This window comes from Nyctibius grandis, chromosome 8 (assembly GCF_013368605.1).
Source record: "Nyctibius grandis isolate bNycGra1 chromosome 8, bNycGra1.pri, whole genome shotgun sequence".
In the NCBI taxonomy this organism is placed as follows: domain Eukaryota; kingdom Metazoa; phylum Chordata; class Aves; order Nyctibiiformes; family Nyctibiidae; genus Nyctibius; species Nyctibius grandis.
In genome coordinates, this window is record NC_090665.1 from 16,386,937 (window position 1) to 16,405,228 (window position 18,292).

The following is an 18,292-nucleotide window of genomic DNA, read 5'->3' on the forward strand; positions in this document are numbered from 1 at the left end:
AAACTGACTACAATGTTTCCCCCCAGTGTCTGGTGGTGTGCTTCTGTGCATGGAGGAAAGCATTCAAAAAATCAGTTGCCAAGAGTGCATATAGGAAGAGAACTGTTGAGCCTAGTGTTTCAATCCATTATCTGCGAGAGGTAAAAACCTGATTCACATAATTTCTCCCAACCTTTTTGTGGCTAATCACAGATATTCCAATAGTTAAAAGAAAATAAAGGTTTGGTCTCAGGATCCAAAACTATGGTTATATATCCTCAAAGCCTGCCTTGAAATATTTAGGTATTTTGTGTAGAGGTGTGTGGTTTTTTTCTACTAAAATAATTCACTTCTATGCCACCCAGAGCGTGGAAGCAGTTAAAATTATAAAATACTAATTTATCCCTCATCCATTACAGCGGTAGGCTCTTGAAGTATAAGCATCTTTTCATTATGCCAACATTAACGAAACATACCCCTTTATCAGTAAAGAGAAAGTTTGGTATGTGTCTAGATTAATTTAAGTCCAAAACCTATTCAGTAAGTGAGGCTTGAATTAGTGACTTCACTGATTCAAGCACATGCTGAAAGTTTGTAGAGCTGGGACGCTTGGTCTTACTTTTCAGATACAGTCTGTTTTGAAGCCTTTATGTTGTTAAGATTCAAACTTCAGAAACTTATAACCTACCAAAAAAGTAAATCTTGGAACAAGCCTGTGATTTTTAGTTCAGTAGAAACAACATAACAAATAAAACCAGTTAAACAAACAAGCAAGCATAAAAACCCTAACATTTTCCCAATAACTGCAAGGTTTTGTAATGTCTGAAGCAAGATTACTCGTGTCTAGATTCTCATTCCTGAGGACAAGATATTTTTTGAGTAAAGCTTTTCCTGACACAGATGTCTTTTCTTACAGTCTAAAAATACCTTCAGCACTTCTCTTAAAAATATATATATAAAAATATATAGTTTATATATTTTATATTCTTAATATTTTTCTCAGTATGTTCAATACACTCTAAAATATTTCATATTAAAATAGAGAGTGCAAAAGACTGGGAAATAAAGAATAGAAGCTGTTTATGGAATCTAAGTTCTTTCCCCTTTGCACCTAAGCAATATACCTTTTATTCATATGATCGCATATTGGTTTTTTTTTAATGTAACTGATGTGACCAGTATGCAAATGGATAGGACACAGAGAACAAATAGGTCATAAATTCCCATCATTTTCACCTCCTGTTATGGGTCAATAAATTAAAATATGTTTATTATCCAAATCTGATACTAAATCTAAAATTCTTTGTTTCCATTTAAGCTCCATGGTGCAAATTGCTATAGTGTGTGATTGTGTCACAAACATGCAGCAGATTATCTTGTGAGATAGGGCAGAATTATAACCCTATTTTGCAAAAGGGGAAATGCAGCTTTGGGAAATTTACACTTAGGTGTTTCAAATATTTTGTACTACAACTGCTCTAGCAGTAAGAGTGAGGAACTCATCTGGTGAGAAATATGGGTTCAGGTAAATTCAAATAGAAAAGGGAATTGAACCTGATCTCCCAAATCTGAGGTGAATAGTCTAATCAGTGAGATTCTCAGTATAAAATTACCTCCTTTCACTGTTTCATGCTTCTTTTCCATTGATTTTATTATAAATGCCTGCAAATTACCTATTTGACAAGGGTAGCAAAGAACTCCGATTTTCATAAAAAATAAATCTTTGTTTTTCATTGTGGTAGATACTGAATGTGGTTATTTTCAAATTATTTTTGCTTTGCTTTTAATACTTTCACATTGAAGATGAATGATCAGTCTCACAACGTTAAGGTCACTGTAATTTCTAAACTGTGAATAGGATATCCAAATCAAGTTGTCTTTTTTCTTTTTCTCCTATATAACAGCTATAAGCCTTAGCTATGTGACTAACATTTGAAGAAGAGAGTTGCATCAGTTGTATACTGAAATTGCTACACCTAATTCCCTTATACATTATTTTGTCATTCAAAATACAGTACTGAATGATTCCCCAAAAAATACAGGTCAACATCAAAGTTTTATCCTAACTTGAAATTGAGCTCATTAATTTTGGGAAGTGTCAGCTGTTTTTTTGCCAACTTTTCATCTCACAGAGACTCCATTGATAATCAGTTCAGAAATACAGTTTAGACTTAAATAATCCTGACTATGTTTGCAAATTTTCAGGTAAAATTACAAAAAGAGAAAATGAGGGAAACACAAAGGAGAGAAGATAGTGAAACAGTGGAGAGGACAGAGTAGATTGAAGCAACAGTGCCTCCTTAGGAACACTCATGCTGTTATGAGCTACAGCCCTGAAATTACTGAGAGTATGGATATTAGGTATTTATTTCTATTTTATTAATCTTTGACAAATACCTGATTTGGAATGGATACTGTACAGATTAGTTTGGCCCAAAATGTTTTTAAAAAACAAAATGTTATGACATTGTAACAAAAAAGAATGACAAGATCATCCTTTTTTAATGACAAGCAGAATCAGGATTTTTTTTTATTAAAATAAGAGTTTATTTGGAATCCTCCAGTATAATACACATATTGCAGCCTTGGGCTTGGACAGAAAAGCTTCTATGAGTATTAGCTATAAATAGTAAATAATTTATACTGTTTTTCTGGCTTAATTGAGTAACATAAATGAAAACACACAAACAGCAGAAATAATGGAAAGTAAATTCCACTGCATTTTATTATATTTCATAGAGTTTCTTAAGTGCTTTTAATTCTAGGTAATTAGACCTTTGCTTTTACAGAGATCTCTCAATCTTCCTGCAAGATCAATACAAGTTCAAGGCCTAAATCTTGAAATAAAGATTCATTGTTTTGTTTTCTTCTGTATTTGCACCATAGTAAAGTGCCACCTTTATTATATGTCATTTACATTTAAAAGCAGGAAAGAGGAAAGATTTTTAAATTTCAAAAGTGTAGTGAAGGTTGCTATGCCATTCTTTTAATGTCAGTTTTTCCATCTTAAGCTATCAAGACAAAATATAATTTTTAGGATATAGGTTATGCTGTAAACAACAGGAACAAACATTATGAACACAGCTTAAGTTTTACAACAAAATTTTAGAAATTGACAGAGCCTGAGCCTTGTAGGTGATTTTTGCATCTACAGCTGGAGCAAGCGCAGTCCAGCGATGCAACCATAACGTTAAAAAATGAGACAGGGCAGCTTTAAGAGAGAAACAGGAAGCTGTAACTAGAATCCAGCTGAATTCTGAGCTGGGGCACTTTACCCTGAGGCTGCAAATGAAACAGATGTGCTTGCTGTGAATTTCTGTAGTATCTGGACTGTTTTGTACCAAAGGTGATAACACTTTCCTTCCTATGATTTTTTTTCTTTTATTTTGCACGCATTTTCCATAAAGGGAATGAAATGGAGAAGTTGAAGAAATATGTATCAGTGAAAGATGAAGATCAGTTTTATCATCAGGGAGCCGTGGAGTTGCTAGTCTTTAACTTTCTGCTCATTCTTACAATATTAACAATTTGGTTGTTTAAAAACCATCGATTCCGCTTTCTGCATGAAACTGGAGGAGCTATGCTTTATGGTGAGTATAAATTCAAGTGCCAGCTTAACATGGGACTAGTCGCATATTTATGATCAGGCACTTGAGATCAAGTGCTGACAAAGCTCAGAAAATGTGCTGAATGAAATGTCATCAGCTCCATAACTGTACAGTAAAATAATAATATAACAGCATCTCTCATGAAGTAGCTAGAGGCTGGCTCGTTAAGGAAGCAACTATCATGAGCTGGTTATCCTCACGATGTGTGTTATGTTCCTCTATGGGCAGCCAGACACTGCATGACACCTTGGGAATTAGGGAGTTTACTGTTCTCAAAAGAGTGAGATGCCCTCAGTGAAAGAGATTATTTGGTTTGCTTATTTTCCGTGCTTGTTTTGTATAACATTCAAAGGTATTATGATAAGGAGCCTTGTGGATCCAGCCATGTTGTCTAATGAAGTTTAAATGATCTTGAGATTTTTCTTTTGGTTTTTCTCTATGCTTTTGAAAAACAGACTATGAAGAATGCTTCTCTCAAGTCTTCTCTAAATGCTGTCACTGTACTGTAATTTCAGTTTGCCTGTCTAGTTCTAATCTTCTTTTACAAAGTTTTGCAATACTGCGTATCACTGTCATGTAGAACGCTCTGCATTGTCCACTGATAAGAAGTACTCACTAGTTTAATGGTATACACTTACATGTATAATGATTTCTCTTGTCATTCTCTCTTACTCTTGTTTCACTTTGAGAAAGCGTGTGACTTCCATTTCAGTTACCATAAAACAGATATAGGAGGGTAACACTGTCAAAATGGAAGATATAAATCAACAGCTCAGTCATTACATATCTAAATGCCAGCCTGTTTTGACTCAGACTCATTCTATGCACATCACATACTCTACCAGTATAGTACCCAAAACTGGTTTTGTTAAGATTGCATAATCTGAAGAACTTTTGTTTATCGTGGCACACTGCATGCAAAAAGCCCTACAGAGGTTCAAGTGCAAGCCTGCAACAGAAAAGGCAACTGACCCCTACATTTTGAAACAAAAGCTTCATTTGCTCTTTCTGCATCAAGCATTTTAAGACAATCTCAGTTCCATAGGAGGACTGCAGCTGAAGATCACAGTCTTCCTTGTATTCCTTTCAAACTGTTTCATTAGATGAATTAACTGTATGAAATGTCAAAAACACAGGCTATTTCATCTTCTTAGCTCACTTACTATCTTCGCAAGTAACTTGATACTTTGAAAGGAAGCAAGTAAACAAGAAATTCTTCTATTAAACCAGTCACTGAGGCCCTAACACCTGGGTGAGGAAGTCTGTGGGATCTCTTAATTCTCATCTGCCTTGCATTTATTTTAAAGTTGTGAAAAAATATTTATTTGATAATATGCCCTTTTTCTAATCTTGCAATCTGTTGCACAAAGAAAACACACTTCAGCTGAATCAGCTGAGACCGAAATACACATCACACGATAGTTAAATGCAATGGTTTTCATTGTCAAATATCACCTAGACTGGTGTTTAACAGTTTTATGGGGTAAAAGCTACACAGCATTACTGAGAATACATTTGCGTGTTGCATTTCTATTAACATCTGTCAAAAGGAAAACCATGAAACACTGTGCAATATATTCATTATGATCAACTTGTAAATTATGACAACGCTTTTCCTATTACATGGGTGACTCTTCTATAGTAGCTTCCTTTACACTATTGTGCTGTTTCCCATGTGCAGCTGATGACATTTATTGACTATTTAGACAAAAGCCTATCAAAATAGAAACAAAATATGGAGGAATACAACATTACACAAATAAATCAGTATTTAATTAGTTTTATCTATCTTTCGGTTCTATTTTGCTGCCTGCCCAGCTCATGATATTCTTTTGATCAGTTAAGAGATCAGTGCTCTAGCAGTACAGAGCTTTTGAATTATTAAAACATTCATGAACAAAGGAAACGTTCCTCATGATTGTAAATATCTATTTAGTCTTGCATTATTTATGGCAACCTTCGAACAGGGGAAAAAAAAGCTTATTCATAGGATCCAAAAAGCTGATGATGTCCTTTTTATCCTTGGAAACTTTAGATATGGGTTTAGGTATCTTTAGCATTGTGGAACAGCAATAATGAAAAGAAAGTGGAATTTCAGAGACCACAATAGAGGTATCAGGCCCAAAGATTTTCGGGAGAAAATCTTCACCAAGCACTGACAGCGAGCTAAATCCTGCCCTCGTTTATTTTTGCCTTTGTTATCAGAACAATTCTGCTTTATACCTGTTTTGTACAAACCAAAAGTCTCTGCCTTACAGTTTGCTTTACTGCAGCCTATTGAGCTATTTGCTAGATACATGAATAGCAGCACAAGAAACAGATAATTTTACTCCAAGTGATAAAAGAATATAGCCTCTTATTTGCAGACTCTGTCCTACAGCATTATAGATGGGTCTGTATTCCTTATAAAGACAGCGTACCATTAGGGGTATAGCAGTGAAAAGGACGGAGAAAGTGAAATATGAGGAAGACCAGGGGCAAAAAAACCAACACAGAAATACAAAAACAGGAAGAAGTTTTACAGTTACTGCAAAGTGCTGAACAGACACAAACTGAACACTAGGAACAGCCTGATAGAAAGTTCTATTTAAAGTACAGAACAAATAAAAGGCTTGTTTTGGGTTTTTTTTTACATAAGCTTTGTAGGAAAATGCAGATTTAGGCTGAATAGTTCCAGCTAAAAAAAAAGCCCATACTGGAAAACTGTCCATTTAGAAACTTTAAAAACTGAGATGCATTTTTTTTTTAATGAAAGCAGTGGTTCAACACTAAATACAGCTATATTTATATTAAAAATTTTTCTGCAGTTGCGAAGAAAAAAAAAAAAAACAACAAAGCATTTAGCATAGCCTAGAATTAATTCACAAGAATTAATTCAACAGGAATTCAACATTATTTCACCAAAAATATTATGTGTACATATATATATATATATACATTTCAAGGCATTTAGCTTGAAACTATTTATACACTCAAGCTGTTTTGTTTGTTTTGACAACAGCAGAAAAATCACTCACAAACAATGAAGAAGAATACAGACTTACCTGATTATTCATTCATTCTTTTGTTTTCCAGTATCTCAGAGAACAAGTTTCTCTGCATGCTGTAGCTTGGTTTGACAAACAGACCCCAAACAGTAAATTCAACTTAACTTACTGATTTCTGTATATCACAGAGGCAGGTGAATATGAAAGAGTAACTTTGTGCCACCCAGAAAGGGAAGAGCATCCTTTATATACATTGTCAGCACAATTTTCTATACAACAGCATAGTCAGAATTAGTGTGGTAGATTATCTACACAAACAGTAACAAAAACTGAATACCACTTTTCTCAAATAAGGGTAGGTGGCCTCTCTCTTAGCACCCAACCCCAGAAGATAGCCTTTTAGTACTAGACAATAAAAGACTTAAGTGCCTATTAGCCAGCTGCCTCAGGGCATGATATCTTTAGATACTTCAGTCATAAAACTTTAGGTGCCAAATTCCCCATATAATACATAAGTCATGGGCCTCCACATGAGTGGGGGAATAGCCTAGAGCTAGCACAATGAAAAACTGAGTGGGAGTATCCAAATTGCCCCTCTTCCCCAAAATTTAGGTATCAAGGCTATATACAGGTGCCACCAGTTACCTCTGATTAAGAGGCTAAAGCACTCCTGCAGGTGGGCAGCCAGAATTAAACTTTAACAAAAAAACTAACAAACAAAAAAAATCCCACCAGTAACCCACCAATACAATCTGTGCCTTTGATCTGCTAGGTTAATTAGCAACTTTAGTTGAAATTGTTCTCAGCTTGAATAGTTGTCACCCCTAGGGAATGTGTGGTACCTGTTAGGGTGGAGGTGAGGCTGACTGAAGACGCACCTGCCTTCAGAGTTGTGCTCTGTGGGACTAGTTGATCAGACTGGAAGGAAAACATAAAAAGGATGAACAGAGTCATTGTAGCACTCAGAAGAAATGGCTTTGTGTTGTAGTGGTTAGAGATGCTTCCTGAAGTTTTGAGGGGATTGGAGGGGTGGGATTGGAGGTCTACCACTCTTTTTGCTTCCCTCGAATTGTTCAGCTCTTGGCAGGTGTGCCATGGGAAAGCTGACTCACAGTAGCCCTTCCTCAGTCTCTTCTGAGGATCCCATGCAGCATGTTTGGAAGTGAGGCACATATCAGTGTTCTCTATTCAGCTTCGGTGGAGGTGTCTAATGATTAGGCAACATGATTCTTATGCCTCCTAAATCCATTATGCCTCTTGTGTGGAATAATTGTAGTTTCCTTCCGAATATGAGTGTGTTCTGAATACTGCTAATTCTCAAAGGCAGGAATGGATGTACCAAGTCCCAGAAAGAGGAATCTCCAGCCCTCAATAAAATAATGAAGAGTACTACTACGTCTTCTTGACTACAGCATTCATAATGAGGAGAGATTGTCAGGATTCAGAGGAAAGCATGGGAAAATAATGATCAAGGCAGAAACGGACATTCTGTCGTGGGTGGATGAAGAGAGGAATAGCGTTCTTAAGGCAAACAAAGAAATTTGGAAGAAATTCTAAAATATTTGGGAAAACCAAGTCATGGCTAAAACTGCATGCCTGAGTGTCATTATTAAGGAAGGCATTTAACAGCTGACTAAATAAAATCCTGGGGAAAGAACAGTCCTGTTTAGCTCAGGAGTCTGGCATGAGTGACTTAAGAAATCACTTCCAATGCTCTCACCTATGATTAAGGATTTTATCCTGCTTCCACTGAAGAACCTGGAAAACAAGCATTGCCCTCAGTTGAAACATGACTGAGCTGTAAAGTGAGATTTTGCTGCAAGATCTTACTTCAAAGGACAATTGAGACTTTTTAAAAGAAATCTGTAATATCAGTTACATCCTTTTCTGTTTCAATCTTGGATTTAAATAAATATGCTTAAAGCATGAATTAAATGAAACCTTGCTACTAGTTTTGAAGGAAAATGTCTTAAATAAGGGGAAGCTGAGATGAAAACATTTATAACTGGATTTGGACTCCTAGAATACAAGATAGGTACTCTACTTTGTGCTAGTACACTCAAGTTTAGCCTTGCATAAGAGTTTGCATTTACAGTTAGCTGCATTCTTAACAGATGTAATACCATTTGAAACATTTTACTCATGCTAACCAGTACCTTAGTACAATATCTACTTGTGATGTCGGGTAACAGATGCAGCATCACACCTGACTCATCTTCAGGGAGTTTTAACTGCCAAATTCCTAGACTTACACGGTAAAGCCAGGCTTTCTGTGCGTGCCCCTATGAAATCAGAACTATTTGTACAGAAGGTATGTTTTTACGTACCAAAGTCCGTAGAACTTTGTGAGAAAATTTTCATGTTTAATTTTTCTGCTTCAAAACACTGACTGCAAGGAAGTTAGAAATTATTAGTCTTTTTTCATAGTAGACACATCCAAATGATATTTCCCAAACTTTTTTTCGTTAAATGAACTATAAAGACTGTTTCAGAAGATACATTACAAAAGCATTATTTCAGTTTGGAAGGGGAAGTAGTGGAGAGTACATTATACACCTATTTAAAAATGAATTATTTCTGTTAGAATATGATCTGGGCTCCTGAATTCTATCATGAAAGAAATGTTATATAATGATTTAAAGCAGAAAGTGCATTCCATAAATGATACACCTACTAAAATATTAAATCCACTCTTCCCAGATTTTTAATTCACTGGGAGTTTTATATAGGGTCTTTGGCACATCTATTATTATTGAAGGAAGAATACAATCCCATCATTTATATTGCCTCTTGCTCACAGTGTAGTGATAGCAGTTGTCTTTATCTGAACCTTCCATAGAGCATTTGAGAATATTCTGAATCAACCCATCATTATTGATCCCGTCCACATTTTGTTCAAATTTGATACATTATAGAATTTCCTTGAGAGCTACAGGGACCTCAAATCCCCATTGATTTCCTAAGAATATCGATTGTTAGAATCTTCTCTAAGTAATTTCTCCAATATGTGTATGCTGTTGGATACTCTCACAATTTCCTTGTTCTTTCATTATCATTATTACTTGTGTGGCTCTGTACATTACCTGGATCTGGACTCCATCAGAAGATAAGATCTAAAGCTGTTAGAAAAAAACCCAAAAGGCAAACTTGAATTCCAGCTGTAAATCTCAGTCAGTGTTGATCTTTATTTCTGTACAGCTACTGTGATCATATTTTTGAAATATTCCTTTTCTGCAAATGGATTTATTTATACTCAAGAGCTATCTTGCAGGACTAGGATCTACCATATTTGCATTTGTTTGCATTCCAGAAAATTTCCTACAGAGGCAGTTTGAGACTACAGCTGAAGATAACATATCTTCTCAGAATACAGAATAAGAAGAGTCCTCTACTCCTAGTCTAAACTTGACACTGCAGGTTGAAACAATTTGCCCTTGAACAATTCAATACAATTGCATGACTATAATTGAGAACATTCATTTTCATTTTTAAAACTATCAAACAGAATTTGGTTCAAACTTCATGCTATATTAGCCAAGGTAACACACGTACTAGGAATCTCGGAATGTCGTACGACACAGTAGTCCACCTGGCTGTACAATAGAGACGGTAAAGGCAACGTCAGCTGCTCTCCACTGATCTCCCTTGAGCAGTTCCATGTTGCCATTCTGAAAGCAAGAAGATTGTTACTTGTACCAATAAGCATGATGCTCATTGTTGCCCGTATAACAGAAACAAGGCTAGCAGAAAAAAAGATTACTGTCCTACATAATTTTGGAAGACGTAGCGTGAGGGTCTAGATAAATCTATCCAGAAAAAGGCAGGTTAGTATGACAGATGCTGTAAACAAAGAGGTAAATGTTAGAGACCAGGAAATGCAGCAAGACAAGAAGTTGGGCAAGCACAGAAGAATCATATGCGGGAAAGATAATGAGGGACATACAGGGAAATTTGGTAAGCAGACAGAGAAAATGCAGGAGAGAAAAGGGAAATGAGAGGAGACAATGGGATGGGTAAACAAGTTGTCATGGCACATTCATCTAACCAAACACTTCTTTCTCCTGACTATTCAAAACCTATTCCATCTTGTGACCTGATACTGATTCTAGCAAACTGTGTTGCGAAATATTCCTGTTCTTGAGTAGTCTTTTTCTGCCAGCGTTCTTGCACAGGCGTTGGTGGACATCTGCAAAATATTTCTGTTACCTGAGCTGATTAAGTCTGTGTAAAAGCTGATAACAGAAGTGCAACAGAGGCTATAGTTTAAAATATGGAGTGATAGGAACAAAAATGGTAAAGGAATAACTAAAAGTTTTCTATCCCAGAAAATGAGAAGAAAACGTCAAGCCTTGTCCAAGCATCAAATGAAGTTGAATTTTTAATGTATTTGAAATTGAATTTGAAAATTAAATATGTGGTTGTTCTAGAGGAAATCTAATAAAAATAAGATGAAAACCCTGACTGTTTTAACTAATTAATGGTTTCCTGGGTTCTGACTCATGATTTTGGACATCTGGGGCTAACCATTGTAGAAGTCATATTTCATAGTAGCATGTGCAGTGCTTGCTTCCCTTTTCCCATACATGTTTTCCTCTAAAATTTTGAGGAATTGTCTTGTACTACAGCTAGATTTATTATCTGATTTATTGCAGAAATGCTGTATAACGTAAGAAAGTGGCCTTGGGATTCTCTACTGCTTATCTAAATCCTCTACCATTTAAAACAATACTAAACAACAGATACAAAACAAGCATAAATGCATATGCCTACTAAATAAGCAGTACAGCTGTTACTCTGTTGTAGCATCAGTCCAGGAAGCTACACACTTGCCTTACGTGTATGCTAGAAATCTGCAGTTCAGAGAGTCTCCGTTACGGGAAAATGTGACAATAACAAAGACATCCTATTTATGTCTCTAGGCATTTATGATCACTTTTATCACCATGGCATCTGATTACTGGATAAAAATTAACATCATATTTTTCAGAATCTTATCAGCTATTTCCTATAATTTATTCTTTCTTATCTTTCATTAGCAAGTATACCTATCTAGATGTTTAGATGTCGTCCATCAATATTTAATCTGAGTATTCTTAGCATTTTATGAACATGTTCATAATTAGTAACTGTAAAGCTGTTCATCATATATATAGGACTTAAAGCACATAGGACATAAAAGAAGAATGGAAATTAAATTTGAAACCAAATCCAAGTCTCTCAGAGTGGAAATAATCTCAGTAATGTTATCTGGCTAAATATTAGTCACCTCTCCTGAAGTAACCATGCACGCTCCCACTAGAACCAACACAAAAAAGCGTACCTTCCAGAGGACAATTGCAGAAGTACATTTTCCTCTCCATTAACTGTAAAGGGAGCCAAAATGTCTGTCTAAGAGTCCTAAATTGTAGATAATCAAATCAATTAATCCCAGTCTTTATCTTCCCTTCCTTTTCTCTGCTTTTATTTTCCCATGTTTCCCAGTCTCAAACATACAGCCTTCTACAGAAAGCAGAATGTGCCTAAGGATACTGTGTCAGCATTTTGCCCCCATGAATGAAGTGTGTAAAATCACCAAAAGCACAGATGATTTTTGTATGCTCAGTACAGTGCATTAGTTATGCAGGCATCCCCCTTTTCTATATATCTATTGAAAATTCAGTGATTGAGACTGTGTCAGAGTGATTCCAGCAACTGGATCACAAAAATAAGAGCACAACTGAGCATATGTCAAACTCATATCTGTATTCTAATGAAATGACCGTTTTGGGAGAATATTTTATGGTCATCCATAAAGTGTTGAGTGAGGTGTACCTCTGTGAAGGTGGAAACACTGAGAATGTGGTGTCCTAGCTTTAATAGAGTTCATTTTTCTCCAAATCAGTAATTGTGTAGCATCAGATCCTTAAAAGTACCTGAACGTCTGATTTGTTGGGGTTTTTTTTCCCCTCTCCAGGCCTTGTAATGGGATTAATTATACGATATGCAACAAAAGCATCAGATGTTGAAAGTGGAACTGTTTATGAATGTGAAAAGCTGAAATCTGGGCCATCCACTCTACTTATTAACATAACTAATCAGGTCTATGAATACCAATACAAAAGAGAGATCAGCAACCACAATGTCAATGGTCACCAGGGCAATGCAATGCTTCAAAAGGTAAAACCTATCCTCTTTTTGTTCTAAACTGTGTAAGATATTTCTTCTGTTTACTCCCTTGAGAGAGGAAAACAAGTTTCAAGCTAAAATGTGACACAGAGAGAGAGGCTATTCTAAATTTAGGGTGAGAAGTGTAAGTGAAGAAGGAGAACAGAAAGGGTGCAGTAGAAACCTGACCATCATTTAGCATTCAACTGGCTGTATGCTTGCAGAATAGTTGCCTGAACTCTTTTAGATAACAGTCACACCTCCTGCAGACACAGAGTTCACTTGCAGGTGAAGCTGTTACGTTGGGTTCATCACCACCAAAACTTTATAAACCCCACTGATATCTTTGTCCTCTCTCTTATAAGTGACTTGCTCTGGCAGCATAATGCAAGGGAGGTTTACCTCCTGTATACAGCAGACTACAAACTCTAAACATTTTACAAAATATAAACTTGTAAATATGTAAACTTCCATAGATAAGTGGTGTTTTTTATAACACTTAAACGCATTACAGCATTCTCATACATTCATTCACTACTGCAGTGGTCCTCAGCGGGGGTTTCACTGGCTGTCCCCAAGCTTGGAGAGTCAGCATTGTGGCAATTCAGGCTGGATGCAAAAGGGGAAGTGTGGGAGCAAGTTTACAGTCTTTTACAATGTCATGGCATTTTCTGTTCTCCAGTATGTAACAATTAAAATATTTTACTTTGTTAGTATATTCTCCCCACCCCCCCACCCTGCAATATTTACTTCTTGTAATGTTCACTTTCTTAAAAAATGACAGCAATTTAAAGAACTCATGAGTGCAGAGGGACTTTTTAAAACCTAGATTTTATGCTCAATGACATCACATATTCACATGAAGCTTCTAAGCCCTTACCAGTAGTTTTTTTACAATATTGGAATATATTTTTTCGCTTTTTTCCAAGGGTTATGGTTTATCTAGCACAGTAATACATGTTCCTGTGTATTATAGTGGTTATCATTACAAAAACTTCTAAGTTATGCTTAGAACGTACACTAGGAACTCAGCAGAATTAGATTGAACAATCTGCTCAAATTCCTTGCTGATGCAGCACCATTGTGTGCCTGTCTGTCTTCACTGCCAGACTCTTGCCATTCTAAGAAAGAACTAGACTGTCAAGGACTACTAGAGCTGCGGTGGGTGGAGACAGGAAAATACTGTGGCAGTCAGACTAGTCAGATTTTGCTGAATCTTCATCCTTTTTCCTGCCAGTTGGTTGCAGGAGGTTTGTCTAAGTTAAAATGTGTGTTTAGTTTCCAAGGCATATGTACTAATCCAATACATTTGAACATCTTCATCAAACCTGGTATACTGAAGCTGACTTGTGTTAGGAGAAAGGAGGAGCACTAACTCGCACAGAACTTTCTGTTGCCCTTACAGGGGATTGCTCAATCTTCTTTCTATAGTCTCACTTTGCTGGAGGATTCTTAAAAGTCTCAACTGCGAATTGTGGGTTTCTCTGTATTACTGGAGAGGCTTCAGCCTGCCTGGATTTTCACTTCTTTTTCCTTTAAAATTATCTGGCAAATGCTCTCTTAAAAAGAAAATAAATCAAAAAAAAGGAAAGAGGGACGAATTCAACAGTATTTAGGAGACAATAACAATGCCTGGCAGCCTTCCTAACTGGCAAAAGCACTAACATAAAAAACAGAAAACATTATCACACCATGTTCTGGTTTTTGTACAACTGTAATTCCCTTTTGACCTCAGTATAAGAGTTTACTAAGTGTGTTTATCAGAAAGAATAAACTGCCATGACTTACAAACATGTATCCTTTAGAACACAGTTTTGAATAATAAAACATACAGTCAGGATTTCTGATGCCTGTCGAAAAAATATTTTAAAGTATTTGCTGAATTAATTCCAAAATTAACATTTCAGGCTGTTAGCTCATAAGTGAAGAAAATTGTTTTTCTATCATGTTTTCAAGGAAGTTACCAGCATAGTTAAAGTTGCTGGCACATTATTTGCCAGCTAGGTTTTTTCAACTTTATAATCCAAAGTAAGCAGAATGGGAAAAAAGGCTGAGCTCTCACTTCCTGTTTATCAAATCAAGCTGTCTGTTAGTAAGAAGGCAGAAGTAATTTTGCAGGCAGGTCTTACTCTTTTGAAGCTAAATAATTCATCTCGAATACTGTAGCCTTAAAATATCACTTTATCTGAACAAAGGAGCTGCAAGCCATTGCATTAATTACATCCTGTCTTTTAAAAGCATTGGTATAATATAGCCTGCTGACAGAACAGTACACAGGCTTATTGAAATATTTTTTTCTCACGCAATACTGTGGTTTTAAACAGGATTCTGTTCTATAGAAAGCTACTTGTCATGAACTGCAGTGACTGCCATTGGTCTCTGTGCAAATATGAACAGTGTACCGACAACAGCTGGAGTAGGAGCTTTTTGCCTTGCCTAACATCCTTCTAGCATTACTTTTAAAATTTTAATGGGAATTTTATAAACTGTTTCTGGCTGTTTTAGAAACAAAAATAAATGCTTCGCGTGAACGGGGCTGACATTACACAGGCATTTGAGTGTAACAAAGTGCGTAACAGAGGAAAAAGTGGTGTCTGCTGCTGTGCCAGCCAGTGGCTTGGAACAGGAACCACGAAGAGAGTAACCCAGTAGCACACCTTCAGTTCTGAAAGCAAATAGCACCTTAGCTATGTCTGTGCAGAAAATCCAGTTACTCTTTGCAGAATGGCTGAATCTAGTCCTTAGCTTATTGAGGATATAAGGAAACCCCTTTGACTATAAAACAGGTACAAGATGTGTAGGCAACAGGACAGCGTCAGTGCCTCTCAGATTTCATAACGCAGTGATATGTTGCACCTTCAGTAACACAGAAATAGATAAGTGTCACCAGAAGCAAATTACAGTTTCATTGCCGTGACAATATGACTTACAATGTCGGCACATATAGAAATAGAAAAAACAGCAAGGAACTAAGGATGTTACTGATAAATTAGTTGAGCTGCTAATAATTAAAGCCATCACAAAACCCTCAAATTGAAATCTGTGCAGATACTATCACAGGTAACACTGCTTGTATGTGTTCCCTGTAAAATAATGCATGACTTGGTTTCCTTCTTTAAAGAATACTTTTCAAGTAGTATTCTACATATATAAGCAGTAAGGAACTACAGATTAATACTTGTAAGAAAACAACTTGGAATAACATTCTGGCCTGCAAATATTGAAGCTGATCCTGCAATGAATCCTGATAAGAAGTTACAATTAAAACCTATCCTGTCAAATTAAATGCTACTTTATTTGTCCTTACCCACTCTTTTGTCCTTTCTGGCAGATGACATTTGATCCTTCTATCTTCTTCAATATTCTGCTGCCACCCATTATATTTCATGCTGGATATAGTTTAAAGAAGGTATGTGTCGCTTTCTTAAATTACAAAAGTGACTGAATGTGATTGCTACTTTGTAGATCCAACAGGTTGTCCAGTGACAGAGCAAAGAGTTAGTTAACTATTATATTGCATGGGAAGAACTTGACAGGAATGGAAGCAAGTTAAAGATGCATGGATGTCATTCTGCTCCCTTGCTGCATCTGTGCAAAGATCTGGTTGTATGGTTTATAACACTGGGGCACTCCTGTTTTCAGAAGAGACCACTTTGAATCTGGTGACACTGCAAGTAGGCAGCAGCCTATCTGTGTTCTATGTACTGCATGATCAGGAATTTGTTCAAGGGATGGGGTTATGACACTCTTTGCATCAGATACTTTCAATGTGAACTTCTATTATGATCCTGAAGCATCTGGCCAGATACATAAAAGAGGGAATTTCGATGGCATTCCACCAGGCAAAAAATGAATCATCTTTAACTATATTTTCCAAAATAACTGATGTAGCCTATATTGTTTGGTCTTATATTTGAGATATGGGTTGGAACAAATAGCACTTGCATATGCAGTGTTACAACTTGGTCTGAATGTTCTTTTATTGACCATTTTACAATGGAATTTATTTCAAACTTTCCTCCCCAGAGACATTTTTTTCGCAACTTAGGATCGATTTTAACCTATGCTTTTTTGGGAACTGCCATCTCCTGCATTGTCATCGGGTAAGTGAATGCCTTCTGCTATTATTATTGAAGCCATTATTAGTGCTTGGTATTTTTTTTCAATTGAAAACTAAACTGTGAAAAGAATTGCAGACCCTGCACGGTCAATATACTTCACAATTTGTGTAACAGATAAAGTAATTACTTGTCAGGGAATGCTGAGACAGAAAAGGCAAAACTCTTAGATAGTAAGAACTGTCCAGGCCATTTAGGAAATTGTGTCCTTAATTTCTGGTCTGTGACTGATGTAAGCATGAACTGCTTTTTACAACCCTGTAGCTTTAACCATCTGTCCTGAGAAACACAACTATTCTCTTGATTGAAATTCCATGCTTCTAACCAGAATTCCTTCTAGAGGAGAGCAGATCTCTTAACAGAAAAAGGAAGGACTTTAAATCTCAAAAGTGGGAGGAACAGATACCCAGTGACATATACGTAAAATAACTGGAGTAATTTCAAAGGCTAAGTAAAACCTTTTAGTTGAAGATCATGCTAAAAGCCTCAGTCTGGAACTATGCATGAATTTAGCCTGGATAAGACTAAATGGCTTCTGCAGAAAAAGAGGAAAGGAAAAAAGCAGAGGGGCAAAGAAATCCTGTTTTATTTCCATACCTCCTTAGTGAAAAGTTTCTAATTTTGTTCAGAATTTGCCTCATTAAAGAAAATATTTGCTAGTCAGAAATAGATTATATATTTCCAGGCTGGCATGATGTGAAACTTGTTTGTCTGTTTGGTTAGCTCAATCAAAATTAAACAAACCATTTAAAAATCCTTTTGGATCTTAAAAGTGCATGTGTTTCACAATATTTATGAATACCACACAGACACTTCAGCTGACATGTTCTGGGAAAATTCGTGATGCAGGTGAAAACGAATGACCAGAGTTGGATTCTGTAGTGAGTGGGTATCTGTGCCTGCAGAGCGCCGTACTGAGAAAAGCAATGCACTGTTCACAGTTTAACCTTAGCATCGTTAGGCATCCCATGGCATTTCTATGCTACATAGTAGTGCAGAGACAGCTGAGCTAGCTGAGTCTGTATGGTCTGCGGAGGTGATGGAGCAGTACTGCATGAAAGTGAGTAAGTCTTGCTGAGACACCTTGATCTTGCTGGGATTGTGCAGAGTCAAAATCGGAAAAAGTCACAGAACTTTCTGGTGTTCATGTTTTAGACTAGGAAGCACACTGCGTCTTGTAGTATTTACTTGAGGTCCTGGGCTGTAGAACTCTGAAACGGACCGTTTAAATCCCTGCGTGATATGGAAAAATTTATGGGAACTCTTCAGGTTTTGTGAGGGTGCTTGAATTTAAAACTGCTCAAAATTCTGTACCTATGAACAGCACTTTCAAATTATAGAAGCAATTAATTTTTTATTTCTGTCTTTTCCCTTTCTTCATAATGGACCTTTAAGTAAATATGTATGTGCTGCATCGAGGTATAAGCTCCTTGCTGGCATTATTATGAGATGGAAC

The 18,292-nt window shown here is 36.4% G+C and overlaps 1 protein-coding gene across 1 annotated transcript in view; it reads left to right on the forward strand.

Moving 5' to 3' along the window:
* The first annotated feature begins 3,275 nt into the window (after positions 1-3,275).
* The window catches only part of SLC9A9 (solute carrier family 9 member A9), a 210,455-nt gene continuing 195,438 nt past the window's right edge, over positions 3,276-18,292 (forward strand). Inside the window, exons 1-4 of the mRNA XM_068406383.1 lie at positions 3,276-3,569; positions 12,528-12,730; positions 16,050-16,127; positions 16,745-16,821. Of these exons, the coding sequence (XP_068262484.1) occupies positions 3,395-3,569; positions 12,528-12,730; positions 16,050-16,127; positions 16,745-16,821 (533 nt within the window). The 5' untranslated portion in view covers positions 3,276-3,394. The remainder of the gene's footprint in view (positions 3,570-12,527; positions 12,731-16,049; positions 16,128-16,744; positions 16,822-18,292) is intronic.